Raw genomic sequence first — 21,165 nt, 5'->3', positions numbered from 1 at the left:
TAAGTGGATCAAATTCAAAGGAGTTAGTTACGATAAAATTATAACCATTTATTAGGAGAGTAATTTCGACGAGATTTTTCTGAATACAACCATTTTATTCTAAGTTTAAAAAAAAATAGTTTTAGATTAATATTAATTCTGTATATTTTTGTGACGTAGGTGCATATTTATTTTATTAAATAATTTAAACGCTTTATATGGTCTATTTTTTTTTTCATTTCACTGTATACTATTAACTATGAAGTATAAAATGCATTTATTATTGAATAAAACACCAATTATTTTGGATGTGAATGAAGCAATAAATAAATTTCCCTTTAGAGTTCGGGTAAACGTAATTTTATTTAAGTTTTACAAAATTTTAACTCTTATTATCCTAATCCAAACAGAACCAAATCCGTTGTTTTCATTGTGAAAGTCGAGCACGCTTTAACACGAATTGGGCCAGCCGATAGCTCGCACCGGGGAAGTACCATACCCCAACAGAAGATGTGAATGTTACTGTATCCCTTATATTTTTCAAAAATTTGTATCGCTGTTGGCAGTAGTATTCAATTTGGACGGTGATGGTCGCTTCCCATCAGGCGACCCAGCAGCTCTGTTGCCCTTTGGTACCTACATAAAAAATAGGTACTAACGAACCAAAAATCATTAATAATTCAGCCGTTCATTATTTTAATGTGGATAGTCGTCATTTTTAATTTTATCGAAATGGCGCGGAAAAATTCGAATATTCCCGCGCTTTTTTGTGTCGTCATGGATATTATGATATTGTACATGTCATTGTGACTTTAGACAAATTGACATTACGCTGACGTTTCGTTCAGTTGTCAATATGACCGGGTTGCGTTGGGGTGTGATTTTTGTTTTTTATTTGTCTCTCGTTCAATCTTCGATACGAAAAGGTAAGTTCTTATAACTTTATGATAAATTGAAGTTATCGTAACTTTGATAACGACCCTTTTGGTTAATTTTATTAGTTTTCATGAAACGTTAACACCCAACTACAATATTGTTACAGGTATTGCAGCCAGAATTAACATTTGTTGAGGATCTTTTGAAATTGTAAAATTCTAAAAATAAACAAAAATGGTTAATTTAACGATTTATTTGAATGCTCCATATTATTAATTATAATAAAGATAAGGCTTGCTGATAAGACGGGAATGAACTTGCAAGATCTCAATCTCATTTATGTTTTTAATTGTTACTCTTTCCGTATTTATGTTTTGTAATATTTGAATAAAGTAAACAACACAGATCCATTTTTGTTAGAAAATAAAGTATTATTAATATCACAGATAGTAGTCGCAAATAATGATTCTAATTAATGTTGTTACCTATTGTGTATTGCGTAAGTACCAACTTCATAAACGGCTGAACCAATTTTCGTAAATTTGAACCGATGTTCCGATGATTGACGAAACGATGAAGATTCTCAAATTTCTTTGTTAAATTTTGGAGAATTGGAGTGGTACCTGACCATAAGTATCGTACAAAGAGGAAGGAAATAAACCTGAATTATTGTACTATTAATCTATGGTCATTTATAAATTATATTCAAAAGACATAATGTTAGAGTCTTCGAGCCAAATATGTCCAGGAATATCTCTCCTCTCATATAAAATTCTCGGATAGGTCTGACAATCGGTCAACATCTAGTTTTCATACCCCTACATGATAAGGGTTAGGTAGAACAGCGTTTGCGGGATGCTGGTAAGATTTATGAATAAACTAGCTGCACACCCTGGCTTTGTTTGAAATCAGTTGAGTAGTTTAGGAGTACATCGCGGACAAACAACAAAACGCTTGCACGTTTGCCAGGAATTCAAAGATAACAAACTTTTCCCATTCCAGATCAAGAATATTGGAAGAAACTCAGTACAAATGAACTAGAAGAGGCTCTAGCAGTGAAGTGGAATCTGGGTGAAGCAAAAAATGTGATACTTTTCATAGGCGACGGCATGGGACCGAACACTGTCACCGCTACAAGGATACACAAGGGGGGAGAGGGACATAGACTTACGTATGAAAAGTTCCCACATATTGGGCTTTTGAAGGTGTGTTGGTTACTTATTGCGGAATTGTCTTGTAACAATCATTTAATCGAATCGAAACACGTTTATTGCGAATATGTTTTAAGCTTGTGTTCTTACATTTATTAGTGGCGAACCAACGTTAAACTAGACGTTTTATCTTTCTTAACATATATGTACCTATATATATAAATTATCGCATTGCATGTCCACGATGGACTTCTAAAGAACTCAGTGTGCAGTTGGATCCAACTTAAAAAAAAGGATAGTTTATATAATTTCTATTACGATAAATGACTACCCGGATGTTTAACTGTTGTTAAGCGCATAAATTGACATCAAAAATAACTATCATTGATAAACTCGTACAATAAACCTAAGATTCAACCAACGTTCTAAATACGTTTATAATGAAACGCATCGCATCATTCTAAATGATACGGTGATATTAAAATTTATAACGGCATAATATTTACAACTAACTTAATTAATTCCTAACTTCTAGACGTATTCAGCAAACAAGATGGTTCCCGATTCGACATCCACAGCCACCGCTCTGCTGTGTGGTGTTAAAGCCAATTTTTACACCATGGGAGTAGACGCAAGCGTAGAACATAACAATTGTTCAGCGTCTTTGAGGCCTGAAGCTAGGCTTGAATCGCTGGCTGCACTCGCTTTGAAGGCGGGAAAAAGTGCAGGTATTGGGAGAATTTTCGAATTTATAGATTTATGAGTACATACAAAAATGGGAAAGGAAACGCGGCATTCAATTGTAAGGCAAAATATATTTTGAATATAGTTTTTTAAATAGAGCGTCGAAAGGTTATCATTATACAGATCATTCTAGACTTATTAAATTACACATTTTTTAGTATTAATAATAAATTATTATATTATTGTATATTATAATAAATTATTACATAATATAAAAATTTTGTCCTTTTGACCTACCAAAACGTTTTTTCTTTAATATTTAGAGCATTAAAATCATCCAAAATCGCACAACAACCAAAACTTACTACAAAAAAATATTACAAAGGTTTCGTAACAACAATGCGTGTCACGCACGCAACTCCCGGCCCCATATACGCACACAGCGCGAGCCGGCTGTGGGAGTGCGACAGCGCTATGCCGCGGGACTCTTCTTGTAAGGATATCGGTAGGCAATTGGTGGAGGACTGGCCTGGTCGGGACTTGCATGTAAGTGTTTGTAGACGAGACGTGGAATGTAGTTTAAAAAAATAAATAGAAAAAAAAAACGCTATAATTATGGTATCAACTAAACTGTCACACTAATTCTTGTATATAGTAAGCGTAAGGAAATTATTATCACCTAAACGGTCTCATTAATTCTTGTATAGAGTATACGTAAGGAAATTATTATATAATCGAAAATAATAAAAAAAAATCGAACAAGAGGCTCAGGTATCAGGTATTAATGACAATATTTAGTAACAGTTTATTTAGTAGATAAATTCCTTAATAGACGACTTTACACTTTTTGACGGATATTTCCATTTCCTCTGACCAATTATATAAACAGAACAAACACGTCCAGAAGTTCTGAAACCCTTATTCCCTAATCCTACAGGTAATTCTAGGTGGTGGGCGGCAAGGTCTGGTAGCAAAGGCTCAAGACAGACCTTCAGATCCCGTCAGCGCATGGGGCTGCAATAGGTCTGATGGGAGAGATCTCATCACTCAATACATAAAGGATAAGGAGGAAAGGGGTCTGCGTCATAGCGTTGTTTCAAACACTGCAGAATTAAAAAACATCGATAAAAATACAGATTATTTGTTAGGTAAGAATTATAATTGAATATGGTATTAAAGAGGGAACTTTTGTATGTTTATAACGTTTTCACGCAAAAACCACTGGACCGATTACAAACCAATTAACCGATTACAAAAATTATTTCACCATTAGAAAGCTGCAGCTTCACTAAGTGACAGGCTATACATTTACCACGGGCGAAGCCGGAGCGAACAGCTAGTAGTGTATTAACATAGACTGTAATAGAATTTATTCATGTGTCTGGGATATGTTTATAGCTTTTTATCTAATACCAATACGTACTGTAGCCAGGCTGAAAATAATGCAATTTTCGATAAAATCTCTCGAAGTTCATTAACAAGCGTATGAAAAAGTTTGATTGTTTTTTGTTCAATCCTTTATTATTCTTTATTCTTCTTCTATTCAATTTAACACCAATTGAATGATACATGAGCCTGTGACTTTAAAAGACTTTTTATTGTTTACATTTTATTCAGAAGAGAGCCTATAGTGGCGGTAATGAAGCTGTGTCCTTAACACAATATAACACTATTTCTTGAATTATCTTTATTTATTATATTTACGGTCCACCGTTTAAGGGGAGTTGAGTGACAAACACACGCACAAAAGTAATATATCTTATATATAAAATTCTCGTGTCACAATGTTAGTCTCTATACTCCTCCGAAACGGCTTGACCGATTCCTCTGAAATTTGGTAAGCATATTGGGTAGGTCTGAGAATCGGCTAACATCTATTTTTCATACCACTAAACGATAAGAGTAAGGCAGAACAGCGTTTGCCGGCTGCAGCTAGTATGTATATATAGATGTTCTTGTATCGTTATAGGAATTTTCTCCAACGCTCACATGCCATATGAGTTCCAAAGGATCAAAGACCCACATGGGCCGCCCTCTATCGTAGAGATGACAGAAGCTGCTATAAAAGTACTGAAGAAGAACAAAAATGGATTCTTTCTGATGGTAAGAAGTAATTAAATCATATCCTAAATCACGAAAATACAGAAAAATCTCACGGTAATTCGAAATACGAATTTGATGACCTTGCCAAGCGAAATAAAGACAAGAGTAGGTCTACTTTAGGCAAGATTTAGATCTCAACTTTTTATCGTCAGAAATTGAAAAAATATTGATCCCAGGTAGAAGGTGGTAATATAGACATGGCCCACCACCGCGGCAGAGCTAGGACGGCGGTAGACGAGTCGCTGGCTATGGAGGAAGCGGTGTCTATGGCCGTCAATATGACCAGTGAGGAGGACACCTTGATCGTGGTCACTTCGGACCACACCCATACGCTGTCTATAAACGGTTACCCTGATCGAGGATCTGATATATTTGGTAAGTCAAATTTAAGAAGAGGCCCGTTTTCTTTTCCTCATCCTTCCCAGTCCATTCCTTCTTTCCCGTTTTCAATCCATTACTCTTCCCTTCTCCTTAAAAGCGCATTCACAGAGGCACTACCTCTTCGAATGTTAATGGGTGGTGGTGATCGCTTACCATCCGAGCCCCGTCAAGAGAACCATCAGGTCAGTTGCCCGCTCATGGCTTAAAAAGAACCCGATGCATTTTGATATTCATTTCTATGAAATGAGCTATTGACCATTCATCATCTAATGTTATACATCCTACTAATAGTATAAATGCAAAAGTTTGTAAGGATGTGTGTGTTTGTTGCTCTCACACGCAAAAACTACTAAACTGATTGCAATGAAATTTGGTACGTAGACAGCCGGACAACTGGAATGACATTGCATTCTATATATATAATAATATGCAACTTTTTATCCCGATATTCCTACGGGATACGGACTTACGCGGGTGAAACCGCGGGGCGCAGCTAGTTATAGAATGTAGTGCGACTATCATTCGTTACACAATCTAGCAATCCCCGATATGTCTCAAATCGATTTGTTAAAAAAAAACAAGTACATAGAAATCAATATTTTTAATCACAATAATGTGCATCCTATGTACCCATTATGTACTTACTAACCTCCATTTTTCGAAGTAGGTTAAAAATGAATTACACAATCGAACCTATTACCTGCGCCTAATATGGACTATTTTAAATCAGGCACAACAGGTCCCTCAAAATTCGATGGTCTAAACTACACAACTCTTACGTACGGAGTCGGAGGACCGGGGTCCAACAAACTGAAGGTCCAAATTGCGGACGACCAGCCCAGAATAGTCAGGACGGACCCAGACACTGAAAACACTACGAGTTTTATGTATGAACAAGCGTCTGCTATTTTAAATGATGAAAATGTTCATGGGGGTGGTGATGTTGCCATATATGCTAGAGGTGAGATACAATTCTATACAAATTACCAATTAGTTGACCCAATTTCACCTGTAGTTAGTAATATAATTTTGTTGTTTTTTTTTTAATTTTGTATTTTTTTTTATGTTGCCACTTTCGGTCCTTAGGGGACGTCCATAAATTACGTGAGTCATTTTTCAGGATTTTTTTATCATTATGGTATATATCTCTTTTCAGGTCCATACGCACATCTATTCCACAATGTTCACGAACAACATTACGTCTTCCACGCAATTTCTTACGCGGCAAAAATTGGCGCCTTTTCTAAAGCGTCAACGCAATACAATAATGTTTATATATGTTTACTTACTCTCTTGTTAGGTTTTATGTTTAGAATGATAAATTAATTTATTTCGACTATGGTGAAAAGAAACAATAACTGTTGGGTATGGTTATTGTTAATCAATGAATGAAAATAAATAGATTTTTTTATAACTAAGGACTTTAATATAGGATATTTATAGTAACAATGGCTAAGTTAATGACTGTATTATTGTTTTAAACAATTGTTTATAGAAATTTATACCTCAATTATAATTATCAGTAATATTTAATAATGAGGAAAGAATTACGAATGTATTATTACTTCCTCCAGACTTTGAAAGACATTACCTATTTGATATCCTTTTTTCAAAATTATGATTTAGAAAATTTTATCATGCATTATTTAAACTTTGAGTAAACATTTATTTTGGGAGATACCATGAAGCCTTAAACCAGTACTTATTCCAGTGTCGAAAGTGGACACTAGATGACTAATATAGTTCTGTTTTTTTCCACACTGGGATTAGTATCGCTATGAGATATGCTATCCTACGGATATGCTATCAAGTTCTTTAATTATCAAAACAAGCAGACAGACAGTTAATGAGAATGATACAAGAAGTACAATGTTTTATAATATTTAGTTTTATAGCATTGAAATGCTATATAAACGAAAAATTTTGAGAGAATAGAAAAAAATTCTCAAGTACAATGATGTTAAAGAGAAAAGTCGTAATTAGTGAAAATATTATGAACAAATGTGTTTTTTACTTTATTTAAAAATAAACATGCAAAAAATTAACAATTTGTATTATTTACCACCTCGTATATTTCCATATTTCGTCGGAAACGTGTCGGAATGGTGTTATGACATTTCGTACCTGGAGATGTTGGGAAGCTAGATGGTGACATAGGCTGCTTTTTCGATGAATTTTCCCATTTTATTTCTCATTTAATTAAAATATAATTTATATTTTTATTTTAGTGAGATACATAATTTTCTTTAAAGCGAACTTTAACTACGCGGACGTAACAGTGGCGGGAGGTATGCAAATATATAAATATAAAAATATATTTTTTTTTTTCGAAATAAAACGAGATTCAGTTACTAATATTGTACTATATATTGCTTAAAATCAGTAATGCTTCATTCTAAAGCAGGTAACAGACATTTGAAACACCTAACATACCATCTAATTCCATAAACAATTGGATATTATCGTAATACCACAGATAATATAATACTTACTCTTGTATCCTTTAATACAACAAATAGTTTGTATAAATGCATAAAATTATACTGTAATTGATAATGTTCAGTTTGTTTTTTATTTGTGTCAATAACGAAAAAATATCCACACTTATTTTAATGTATTTAACTATTTTAACACGCCTTGCTAGTTTCACCTCTATGTTTGTATATAACCAACGCATATAGACTTTAAAAGAACAGATTGACTTCAAACTTTGTACACTTATCAAGGATCGTCGACAATACAATAATTTCATGAGTTTATCTTATTATCCTGCTTGAGATCGCCAGGATTACATAATTGCCTTACGTACATCCTGTATAAGAGCAAGTGAGAAGAGAAGAAGTGAGAGTGAGAAAGTTTACTGGATATAGAATCAAGCGTTACAGTCACAGCGTGTTTTAACATTTTTTAAGTTACTTTTACATCGATATTCAATTAAATCGTATCAACCACAAACCACTTAACCCGTAAAAATGTATAAATCTATACAAAAAAATAAAAACACGTAAATAATACATCGTGTATAATTATCTAAAAAGAATATTTACATCAAATTGTTTCAAAATTATGACAATAAATAGGTATTATAATAATATATATAAAAATTACATAGCTTAGTTTATCCGCCGTGCGTGAATTGTACTATATAATATGATATAAAATTATTTCTATTATTTATTCAGATATTTTTTAAGAGCAAACCCTATAACAATTGCTCCCGCCAGCGCCAGGACTGCCCACTTCAATTTGGAACTGAAAATAAAAAATACTAGTAAATATAAATGTTACTAACGATTAATTATTGTCAACAAACAACTAATAGACAAAACTCAACTAAATTTTAATTGGGGACATCAGCTTTCAAATAAATTAAGTATCATCTAAATCGATTCTCTCAGTCGAGTTCCGAGGTAACAAACTCAAAAAAATACAGTCGATTCGAGAACCTCCTTATTATGAAGTCAGTTATAGATTTTTTTTATATAATAGCGGGCAAACGAGCATGCTCGTCACCGATAAGCGGTGATTAACGCCGCCCATAGGCGTCCACGCAACTTTGAGAGTTGCGGGTGCGTTACTGGCCTTCAAGGGACGAGTACGCTCTTTTCTTGAAGTGACCCAAGTCATAGTGGTTCGGAAACGCTGAAGCGGGTAAATCATTCCACAGACGTAGAGTATAATACATATATAATTTCCCATTTTTACCACGTTTTGCAGTGGTCCGTTCTTTTTGGCCATACCAAGTAATCCATTCGAGCCAGAGGTTTCTGAGATTGGCTCCTTGAAACAAACAATCAAACAGACACCACAGCTTTAAAACATTAGCATAAGTACAGAGAGAATCGTTCTCGTACCAATTATATAACTACAATCTATCTCTGTATCAAATTTCATACAGATCCCAACAGAGGTTTTTGCATATAGATTAACAAACATCCACACATTGAGCAATTCTGATTTTAAAGCAAAACCGGGTGAGTATAAATATTCAATATACCAGTACCAAAATAAAATGAAATTTCTTAACTTGTTTGATATCGCCTTAATTAGTTAAGTGAGTTTCATAATCTACAATTAAATACACGAGTATAATCTATGCTTATTTAAACAAGATACATCACTATTTACATGACTTGGATCTTATGTGTTAAAAAATATGATTATATGCGTACCTACTTCTATATAATTAATTGTGGTAAATACATTTAAACTACATGTTGATCTTATAAGACAAATTTAATTATGTAACAAATGTTACAAAATATACTAAATAAATATGATACATGTGGTATATATAAGTAAATAGGTATTAAATTTGCATTAAGTATCCCATCTAGTTAATATTCTATGTTTGTAATTTTACAGACAATAATATATAAATTTCCAGAAAGTTTATTTAATTCTTAAGTCTTTATTGTTTTTTTTTATGGCAACATAATTATTACGCTATATGATAAAACTAACCCAGGCGGAGGCGGTGGCGGTCGCGGGCGCCGTAACCTACACGTACCAAAAATATTACTTCTAAACTACTATGAACTACTAAATAAAATTAAAAAATTAACCTTCCACAAGGTGGACCAGGTGGACGTCTTTAAAAAAGAAAAAAACAAAAATTAAACAATCATTACAGTAAAGTAGGTTCGTTATAAAATCGTAATAAATATTTGCTTATTTTGCGTAAACTGTTAACAAAAATAAGATAATTATGCAAGATGCAAATTGAACGCAGGCAAAATTTTAGATCTTTGAAAATCATACGAAATCTACTGATTATGTACTCGGCGCAAACATCATATTATTTTCAATATTTTGAGGACAGAATAAACAAAAAAGAAAAATTATAATAACCTTTCACGTGGTACAACTATCGATTGTACCCTTCTCTCGGCCCTTGGGGTGGGGGGCGCTGATGTTTCACATTTCTTATCAAGCGATTTACTGTTACATACATCATTAATTACCATTAATAAACATTAATAACCGAGCATCTATATATGTAAACATTTTAAAAACCCAAATGCAAAAAAAAAAGACCTGGCGGGCGATCCGTCAAATGTCCTCCAAGTTTTTTCATGTTTATCCATTCTTGGTAAACTTGGACAACTAAATATTAAAAAAAAAGCGTATCATTACAAAATAAAAAAATTAAAAAGAAAAAAAATTTAAATATAGAACGAACCTTCTGGCCGAACACATGGAACATTCTGAACTGTGGGTTGAGCTGCCAAAAAGTATCTTCGATTATTTATCTTTGTGATAGGTTCTGGGAGAATATTAAATCTCTACAAACTACTATTAATATACAAGATTTTAATTAATTATTGTATCTTTACATGTCAAACCTACGGTGAATAATGTTTTACCGTTAATCGATTCAATCAAATTATTCCTTACTTAGACAAAAATATAACATACTACTAATGAAAATACTAAAAATTCTGGGTACATATATTTAAAGTTATATTATGAAAATATAAAATATTTCGGTTCTGTGTAATGCGTTTTTTAACACAACACGAACGAAGGTTTATTAAGAGATGTTAATATACTACAATGTTAAAGCAACAAAGAAAATAACCTCTTTGTATTCTTCAGTTTGGGACTGAAAAATACCACTTTGATTAATTAATACATAATACTATTATAAAAGTTAATATATCCGAACTATGGTCTGTGTATTTTCGAAAGATGCAGGTAACGATATGTTATCGTGACGATGTAATAAAAAGGAGCTCTAAGTACGTAAAAATTCAGATAAAGTATTCTTTAAGCCTAATTTGTAATACCAAAGTATCAATTATAATACATTACGTTTTAATTAAAATTAATGTTTATGAAGTTTTTGCAGGCGTAAACGTTTCTACCACATAATTTTATAAATAAACCGTTTCTTTTTTGATTTTGTTGTTAAACAATTTTTTGGCTTTTCTTGATAAGTAATGTCAATCTAGCATTTTTTCAGAAGAAACGTTAAAGAGGTTTAATATTTGGTAAGTGAAAAAAATAGTAATATTATACATATCTACGTATTTCCATTCCTACGAAATAAATGAAATATAAAAAATTCAGAGATATCAAAATACACAGCGATAATATACCGAAAAACACATATATAAATTATAACAACCCTTGAAACTAGTACACTAACTTACACAAAATATGATATGGACAACCATACTAAGAATTTAAAAAATATACATAAAATTTATTAAAAAATATAACGTTTTTTCACGCCTCGGCTTGCAACTGCAAAATAACGCAAAAATTTTTCAAGAGATATTATAGACTGTGAAGATACTACAGGTTTATTTACGAGTTATCATTTCATAACAACAAATTTATTTAATATAATCCTATCTATTAACAAAAAGCTTTCCCTAACAGTTTCAACCGACATCCACTTATACAAAATAGGTTAGTATAACCAGCGATAACACAATGGATTTTCAATCGACTGACATAATTCTTTTTTTGTTTGATAGAAGATTGTTGTCATTTAGACCCATTAAAGCACCTTCCCTTCAAGTCCCCTTCATTCCTCAGTGACCTTTATCTATACTAATATTATAAAGCTGAAGAGTTTGTTTGTTTGTTTGTTTGTTTGAACACTCGGGAACTACTGGTGCGATTTGAAAATTTTTTTCAGTGTTAGATAGCCCATTTATTGAGGAAGGCTATAGGCTATATATATATACCATGGGCGAAGCACATACTACGTACATACTTTTTTTTTTTGGTTTCCCTTCAAAACATATAAGATCTTTCACCTTTTTAAGCACATGAGCTCTATTTAATCTTTATACGCCTACCTCACATCAACTGATCGGAAATTCCACGGTTACAGTATTAAAAACAATATAATGATAAATAAATTACTTACCAACTCTCAATGTGAGCTGTTCTTTCGCCTGGCGCCAATGTTCCTATTTTGTACTTTTTCAGTAATTCCCTGAAAGAGTTAATTAAATTACTAATAATTATTTTGTTGTTTCCTTAGCTTTTTTGTGAGCACATTTGTGTTTATTGTACAGATATACAAAAGTATTTACATTATCTTTAACAAAAAAACAATTAGGCATTAACATGTATTTTTTTTTTGTGGTTCCGTCTGTTATTTTAATTTAAACAGACTACATTGGCAGATAGTTTAACTTATAGAATATATACTATTCTTTTGTATGATGATAACTCAGGTTTATAGTTTCAGTTTATATCACATATATATCTAAGTAAATACATAATTGATAAGTAATCTTGCTGAAATATTAAGATGTTTACAAAAGTTTCTCTCTTTTGGAGATATTATATTTCACATCATCACAGGCACATATCCTTTTCCATACCCTTCCCAGTCCTTTCCTTCATTCCTCTAGACAATCCTTTCTTAATCCCTTCCCAGTTTAAAGTTGGCAATCCATTTGTAGAGGTGTAAGGTCTGCAATGGACCTTATGCCTCTCCAAATGTTCATGGGTGATGGTATATATATAAAAAAATCTAAGTTTTAATTTATTTGTTTTATTGAAGTGACTGCTTTCACCATCTTGAAACCTAAGCCAAGCCATTAGAGCCAGGTATAATTTTATGTATTTTAAAGATCCTTAAATGTGTTTAACGTTACAACTTAAGTACATATAGCTCTCGGGACTTGGTTCTCTCAGATTGTTCATATATTAAATAACGAAATAATATTTCTACAAAATCATTCCTATCATTTAATAAATTAATCACACCAAAATCCATAATCCCAACAAATCTTAAATAGCAATATGTGAAAGATAGAGAAAGTGATATAGACAACACTAGCGTGCAAGAGAGAAAGCATGACAAGAACTACCATCTTATATTTCTAACTTTAATTAGCTGGCTTATAGCTTCCTTATTACTAGATTAAACAAACCTAGCATCATCACTGTGACCGACATCTTCAAATCCTTGTGTTCCGTCTTTTCCTGCAAAATCCAATAAGGTATCTTCACCGCCAGGATGCTATTAGGAAAACATTAATTTTAGAATTCATTATATCAATATCCTTTCTTAAAATGTTCATATAGGGATTACCTCAGACTTTAGGTGTAATAGCATATAAAACAACCTTGAAAAAAATTAATTATTTGTAACAATTTAGTATCAAATCAAATCAAATCATTTTGAAAACTTCTTCCATCATTGGATATGTATAGTATTACGTTAAGGCTTCTACACTAGTATGGAATTGTTTTCCAAATCATAAAAATTAAAATTATTTTTTTTTGAAATATGAAATACTTTCTAACCTCTTGTAAGAACGCCGTGACGTCGTATACATCGTTATGTATTACCATCCAAACACTGCTTTGACTGTTATGCTTTTTAAGTTCTTGTAAACTTATTATTTTGTCCATTTTTTAATTTATTCGATTTAAATCACTGAAACCTATATCTTCCCGTAAAACTTGCAAAAAGTAGGTGTTATTTTAAAATTATATTATAAATTAAATAGTAAAGCGGTCATATATAATAAGAAATGCTATATTAATGATTTCCCAAGTTGAATTAATTCAACTTGAAATAAGTACACTTATTCCATTGAAACATTGCAATCAGGTGATTGCGATAACGTGTGTCAATTATTATTGTGACAGTGACAGAAGCCTATTTTTTTAAGATTTTATGACTTGGATACCTTACTTTAAGGCTTAAGCCAAACAGATGCCTTTGAATTAAAAACTAAAGTGCGCGCAACAAAAGAAATCTGAAGGAGATGTGCTATCAGTGTTTAGCATATTGTTGAATGTTTCCAGTATTATTTAATTGAAATTTGCCGAGATTTGAACAAAAATTATACGAATAAAGTAAAAGAAAATACTTCATTGCTAGTGTTGAGCATGAATGATTATTTTTTATTTGTGCGACTGTATCGAAACAATAGAGAACAATTATTACAATATTACTGCTTTATGTATAAAAATTTTCTATCAATTTTTAACTCCATTAATCTAGTTGATAATAGTTGTGTGTGAAGTGTGAAGCGTGATTATAATATAAATTATATTTATTATTATGCATTTTTACGGTATTTAAATGCAATCATTCGTTTCATCAGGGCCTATATTTTTTGGTTCCCGTAACAGTAGAAGGGAAGTAATTCATGAACTTATACTACAACTAATACAAGGAATGCAGCGGAATACCGCTAAATTGGCACTAATAATGAGATCACGAACTTGTTATATTTTATTAGTAGAAGTGATACCTAGTATTTAAGTATGAATATATGAACAGATATTTGCGACAACACCACTGACCGTAGTATATTAGATACTATGTGGACGAGACTCATACGTAAATGCATGGGTAAATCACCATTAGCTTCAGCACTTTAGTGCTTTCGGAATTAGAATTATCGTTTACAATATGTGCAAGTAAATTTTAATATTAAGTCCTAACACGTTTTTTATGACTGAACAATTTTAATAAAAATCACGCTGATACTTTCGATGCCACGAAGAAATAGTAATTATTCTTATAGACTATTTTACATTTAAAATGATAAATACAATTTGAAGCAGAAGAAACAAAAATTTTTACTTAGCGGAATTTATTTTGAAGGTACTTATATATAATATCTATTATCTATCTATATATAGTGTACTATATCCAATATCTATTATCTCTGCGTGACCGAAAAAAATGTGGAATGTCAAGTGACAGTCGACAGATGTGCTTTGAATTTTAGGTTATATTTAAGTAAATACTGAGTAGATGTTTAATTAAAATCGTTTAATCATACACATAAAGAATCTTATTTAAAATCTGCTTTTTTAGTAAATGGCTGTAGAACGAGACTTCAATGATATCCTCGATGATATTGTTATGAGAGAGGATGCTCAAGAACAGGAGAGCTATCAGGAAGGTTTCCAAACTGGTTTAGAATCTGGAAATGCTGAAGGGTTTCATTTAGGATACCACAGAGGTGTTCAATTGGGGAGAGAGTTAGGTATTGTAAACATTGAGCTAAAATAGTTAAATTTATGTATGATCCGAGCTCCGTTGACGAAGATTTAAAGAACCATTAAGTATTTGCTAAATGGATCTTATATTTTACATAGGATATTTCACGTTATAAAAATTTAATTTAATATCAACCTATAAATTTGGAACATATTAAAATAATCACACAAGAACAAATTGATGTTTAACAATTTTTCAGGACACATTATTATCTATAATAAGTTGCAACAGCATGTCTCTATCTTTTATAGTTACGTCACAATAAGCATCTGCTTATTAAAAAAAAATTATTAAAATACCACAGCTAGAAAAGGCTCTTTATTCGTATCTAGTTATTCATCATTATTAAAATTAATAAATTATTATTTAAGACAACTTCAATACATTCATATCACTTTCTAAATGATCTGATTCAGATCATCATCATCATCATCATCATCAGCCCATATATGTTCCCACTGCTGGGACACAGGCCTCCTATGAGGGTTCAGGCCATAATCCACCACGCTGGCCAAGTGCGGGTTGGCAGATGTCACATGTCGTCGAACTTTTAATTCTTGGACATGCCGGTTTCCTCACGATGTTTTCCTTCACCGTTTAAGCAGTGGTGATGTTATCTACATGCGCAGATAAATTGAAAAATCAATTCATTTCTTGCACGCTCGCCCGGTCTCGAACCCCGACTTATCGATTTTGAAGTCCGAGGTTCTCACCACTGAGCCACCACTGCATTTTAATTGATCTGATTCAGATATTCCATTCAAAAGATATCAAGAGCTTAAATAAAAAAAAAACTCGCTCAGCTAGCTATGCATTGAAGAGTTACGGGAGGGGAGTCTTAGTTTTTTGTTTTCAATTAAAGTGATTTTATTAGAAACTCAATGTAAAACATTGTGTTTTTTCTCTTATTTTATTATTATGTCCATGCGAAGCCAGCATGGGCATCTAATTCATACAATAAAATGATTATATGTTTATTCATTATTTTACACAATGCAATATTTGTTGTCAAACTAAATTTTTTATATTTTTATTTAAGGTTATTATCTGGGAACTGTAACTCATCATTTAAAAGTGCATGATGAATCAGAAGAAAAATACTCAGAAAAAATAACAAAACAGTTGAACAAAGTTAAAGAGCTAATAAATGAGTTCCCGCAGACCAATTCAGAGGAACATGATATAATTAAGATGGCTGAAACAATACGAGCTCAGTTTAAGAAGACCTGTGCTTTATTAAAAATATCATCAAGCAACCCATATGAAGCTGGGATATCTTTTTAATATATTCAGTAAGTTATTTGTAGTCTATTTTTTTAGTTATGCAAACAACTAAAATTCAAAAAAATGCATTTTAGTGTATCATAAATAACTATAATGCTTATTAAATACTACAATGCAAATGTTCAGAACTTTTCAGAAATGTTCCACAATTTCACAATCTATAGTGAAATTGCAGATATTTCAATTTTGTTTATACAGACAGTATATTTCTAATCATTTTAAAATAAAATTACAGATACTTCCAAAATGGACTCCAAAATATACAAAATTCAAAAGCATCTTGACAGAATCATAAAATATCTTAAGCCACATTTACCATTAGCTAACTGCCACATGGTGGAATTTTTTACCGATTCACACTGGGAGAGGCTGCCAAGCAATTTAAGGGTATATTTAGATGGTACCAAAATGAATGATGCTGTAAATATGTTCTGGAAGGCTGCAGAAAATGTACAGAATGGTTTGTTTTACAATTCCCTAGAGATAAGACCATCTTCTTGATATATTCATTCAATTAATTAACCACTGTATGGTTAATTCGTGATCATAGCATCCTGGTCTTGGTCATCATCAATTCATTTTTTTCATTGACATCATTGATTTATTTGGCAAGGGTTCCCAGTGGAGCCTAACAGAAAAAATTGAATCATTGAAGCAGGACACTGAAAGCTGATGACCTACTAACAGAAAAAATTCAATAAAATTAATCAGTAAAAACAAAGTTTATTTAGTTGACATGTCTACATATTAATAAAGAGTTTTATACTTATTTGAATCAAACAAATGATTACGTCAACTTTGTGAAATATTGTCTATTTATTATAATTCCTTCCAGATAGTTGTGAAATATCAAAATGGGTGACCCAAGCACATGCCCATTGCATACATATAAATAATGATTACATAATTTCACCTGAGAAACTAAAAGACTACATAATATCGCGACGCGTTGATCTTCAACCAGAAATTAAAGTTTCTCAGTTTATGACTTCCAAAAAAAGCTACGAAGTAAGTATTAGACTAAATTTTTTATGGTTTAAATATGGTACAAATATAGCTCATAACCCTCATGAAACACTTTTTCAATTTGTTATTGAGTATGTCAGGCTCTTTGAATCGAAACCTAATTTTTGAATTAAATCTTAATGTAATCTAATCTAATCTGTAATCAAAAATCTAATCTCTTTGAATACATTATTAAATTTTGTTGAACGAATATAGAGAATGGCTCTAGAGGATTACAATAGGAATTGTATAGGCTGATGATTATAATGATGATAATTATGATAATTATGATAATTATGGTGGTTAATTACACAGGTGCAAACAATGTCTCCTTATGTGGCATCCCTACACAAAGCATGTTCTACAACCCACTGTATTGAAGCCGGTGGAGGCAAAGGCAATTTATTAGTCGCATTATCTCTCGGGTATAATATACCCAGCCTCACTGTGGACTGTGATGAAAAAACACTGAGAAATGCAGAAAAGCGGGTGTCATATATGCGGGTGTGTGAATTTGAAGTTATTTTTATGTAGTCTTTTTCTGACTTCTTGTAATGCCTGGGCAATGTGCTATAAATATTGTTGTATAATACTGTTATGCTAAGCTATAAGTTGGCTTATTATAAAAGAAAACTTTGATTATAAACTTTCATGAAAGTTTATGAAGACATAATGCAACAAAAGAAAACTAATTAATAACAATTTTTATTTAATTCAAAGAACAGAATTGATTTTAAACTAACTTTTGACTTGACTTTCTAAATTATTGCCAGTTTAATTTATTATCTATTCAAAAGAACTTATAAAACTGTCTGATAAAATCGATTTCTTTTCCAGAAACAATGGAAGGCCATAGCCAAAAAGATTAACAATGGTACTGAAGAAATGATATCGGGAGATATAAATACAGATTGTCATAGATTTGCCAAAGCTTTTATAACTAAGGACACTGATTTGACGCAAACTGTCAAACAGGAGTTTGGGTGTGATAAAGTGAATGGCTTATTAACTGGTGAGTAATATCATTTTTTTTTTTTTTTTTTTTATGTCACAGTCGGCAATGGAGCTCGTGGGACGCCTGATGGTATGGGACCACCGCCCATGAACATTTGTAGAGGCGTAAAGTCGATTACAGACCTTACGCCTCTACAAATGGATTGCCGACTTTAAATTGGGAAGGGATTAAGGAAGGATTGGCGAGAGGAATAAAGAAAAGGACTGGGAAGGGGAAGGAAAAGGATACGGGCCTCCGGCTTCCCCACTCACCGAACGAAACACAGCAGAATGCTATTTCACGCCGGTCTTCTGTGGGGGTGTGGTACTTCCCCGGTGCGAGCTGGCCCAATTCGTGCAGAAGCGTGCTCGACTACCACATATATCATTTTAATAGTTAAAATTCAGATTTGATGTAAACTATATGTTATGTATGTAGTTAGCATACATTGCTAGGGCATTATTCGAATTGAAATTCAATTTTGAAATCAAACACAACCTATGTATGTTAATTTTTGATCTTGATTTTTGGGTTTACAGTGCCATGAACTTATCTCTGAAATGAGGGTTGTCGACACACTTTAGCTTTTTGAAAAATATTTCAGGCGTCACTTTAAATATCTTTCGGCAAATTTTTTAAATGTCAAGGAGTCAACAATAAAAATGCAACATCATTGGTTAAATTTTTCGCTTTTTCAAAGATATGTTACTGGTACTGTGAGATATCACCCATTTGTAGGCAAGATAAGTTGTTTGAGGTATTATTTTCGCCAAACTTCTAGGGCTTCTGTTATAGCAAAAACTTTTAGAGTACTTTAAGCATGATGTTACATCAACAACATATGTATTTAATTGGAACTACATATGTTTAATTTGATTATATTATATTTGTGTTTATCTCACTTGTATCAACTTCAGAGCTAATAAGAATGCTGAGAACTGTAAAATTAATATGATTTTTTTTTCTATTTTCTTAATTTATAATATATCTTAATAAAAATTGCATTTAATACAATAATAAAAACTTTTTTATTCACTGCGCGCATAATTTCCTAGGTCTCCACACTTGCGGGAACTTAGGTCCAGATAGCTTACGCATATTTGCTCAAAGCCCTAACATGGGCGCAGTGTTCAACGTACCATGCTGCTACCACCTCTTGAGTGAAACAGTGGATGGTGGTATGCTGGATGTGTTCCAACGGGAGTACGGTGGTTATGTGGATGGTTATGGATTCCCTATGTCGGAGTATTTGAGAGGTAAACCAACCAACCATCTTACTTTATAAAAGCCACTTTTTAACTTATTAAAAAAAAGGGTATATTTTAAGTTTCAAACTGACTCACGCTTGGCCGCTATTATTATTCAGATTTCAACATCGGACGGAACGCACGTATGCTCGCTTCACAGTCCATTAACAGATTTGCGGCGCAAAAACAACTTCCCGATATAAGCTTATTGTATAGAGCTGTACTTCAGGTATGATATACTTGTTATAATTATTATGAAGCGTTTTAAACGCTTTTTATTTAGGGTAAATAGGATTTGCTCATAAATTTAAAGAAAAAAGTGTGTCCAAGTTTGTTGTATTGTTTCTATATGTACTAAAAAAATTCGAACTGACGCAACTATCCTTTACTATGTAAATGTGATGAAAACAATCTTGTTGTAGAAAGTATTGAATAAAAAATTATATGTATTTTGCAGACAATAATAAAGAAGCATTTACCACGAGCTTCCTTATCAGAAAGAAAATTGAAAGGACTCTCAACGAAATGTCAAAATTTCAACGAATATTTCAAAATGGCGGACGAAAAATTACAACTTGGACTTTTTGACACCTGTCAAAGTGAAACTGTTGAATATACAGATGCAAATATGTATTGCCAGTGGAAAAAACTTGCGTTATTCTATATGATGAGACTGTGCTTAGCTCAGGTTATAGAAAGTGTTATTCTTTTAGATAGATTGTTGTTTTTGTACGAAAATGGGTATAATGATGCGTTTATTGTGAAGCTGTTCGATCCGATCCTATCGCCAAGATGTCACAGTATTGTTGCAATTAAATGATATATAATAAAGTTATTTTATTATCTATATTTTGTTTTATTAATTTTCACTTCAATGAATATTCGAAATACCAAATAACCAAACTTCGTACAGAAAACTTAATAAAAAAAATTGAAGTGGATATAGCTCAGACGTACCTTATATTGAATCGTCTATTTATCGATTAAATGTTTGTTTATAAGATCACTAGCCGCTCGTCCCAGCTCCGCAGAAATAAATTCCCAATCTTACAAACACTACCTCTTCATAATGTTTATTAGTGTAGGTAATATGTATAGAAACAGATTTGTTAAGCATAATACATATGTGAAAGCATGGATATTCTTATACAAAATATCACCCCAATCGGCCAAGCAACTGCTAAAAGCAGTTTAATTACCGAGAACCAAATTGTATTGTCAAATCAATCAAAATGAACAAGCAACTTCTTACAATCATTTTTATGATATCCATTGAAATAGCCAAGGTAAATGTAATAGAAAAAGATGGTAGGTACCTCATACTTGCATGCATTGTGTAGGATATATCTATTAGCTTCTTTTCTATATGTATACCACACCCCCACACAAAACCGGCGTGAAATAATAGCTTGCTATTGTGTTTCGTACGGTGGGTGGGGGCCGGAGGCCTATTTCCTTCTCCTAGCC

At 32.3% G+C, this 21,165-nt stretch overlaps 3 protein-coding genes across 3 annotated transcripts; 2 read left to right on the top strand and 1 right to left on the bottom strand.

The window, feature by feature from the left end:
• Positions 1-822: 822 nt before the first annotated feature.
• LOC119832930 (alkaline phosphatase-like) lies at positions 823-7,223 on the top strand. Its single transcript, XM_038356760.1, has 9 exons — positions 823-905; positions 1,858-2,060; positions 2,542-2,734; positions 3,076-3,236; positions 3,628-3,838; positions 4,660-4,793; positions 4,970-5,168; positions 5,905-6,135; positions 6,331-7,223. Exons 1-9 carry the CDS (start codon positions 836-838, stop codon positions 6,498-6,500), a joined length of 1,572 nt encoding a protein of 523 aa, XP_038212688.1. The 5' UTR covers positions 823-835; the 3' UTR covers positions 6,501-7,223.
• Positions 7,224-8,183: 960 nt separating this feature from the next.
• LOC119832931 (cytochrome b5-like) lies at positions 8,184-13,783 on the bottom strand. The gene is made up of 4 exons (XM_038356761.1): positions 13,452-13,783; positions 13,076-13,164; positions 12,058-12,126; positions 8,184-8,426 (listed from the first exon to the last, which is right to left on the bottom strand). Exons 1-4 carry the CDS (start codon positions 13,557-13,559, stop codon positions 8,345-8,347), a joined length of 348 nt encoding a protein of 115 aa, XP_038212689.1. The 5' UTR covers positions 13,560-13,783; the 3' UTR covers positions 8,184-8,344.
• A 2,496-nt stretch (positions 13,784-16,279) lies between these two features.
• On the top strand, positions 16,280-20,543 carry LOC119832950 (methyltransferase-like protein 25). Its single transcript, XM_038356783.1, has 8 exons — positions 16,280-16,460; positions 16,688-16,912; positions 17,288-17,460; positions 17,773-17,961; positions 18,295-18,469; positions 19,507-19,707; positions 19,818-19,927; positions 20,156-20,543. The coding sequence occupies exons 1-8, from the start codon at positions 16,430-16,432 to the stop codon at positions 20,516-20,518; spliced, it is 1,467 nt and encodes a 488-aa protein (XP_038212711.1). The 5' UTR covers positions 16,280-16,429; the 3' UTR covers positions 20,519-20,543.
• Positions 20,544-21,165: the final 622 nt, after the last annotated feature.

The sequence above is a fragment of the Zerene cesonia genome, chromosome 16, assembly GCF_012273895.1.
Source record: "Zerene cesonia ecotype Mississippi chromosome 16, Zerene_cesonia_1.1, whole genome shotgun sequence".
Taxonomy (NCBI): Eukaryota; Metazoa; Arthropoda; class Insecta; order Lepidoptera; family Pieridae; genus Zerene; species Zerene cesonia.
The sequence above is the reverse complement of the archived record's forward strand: the minus strand, read 5'-3'. Positions and strand labels throughout refer to the sequence as shown.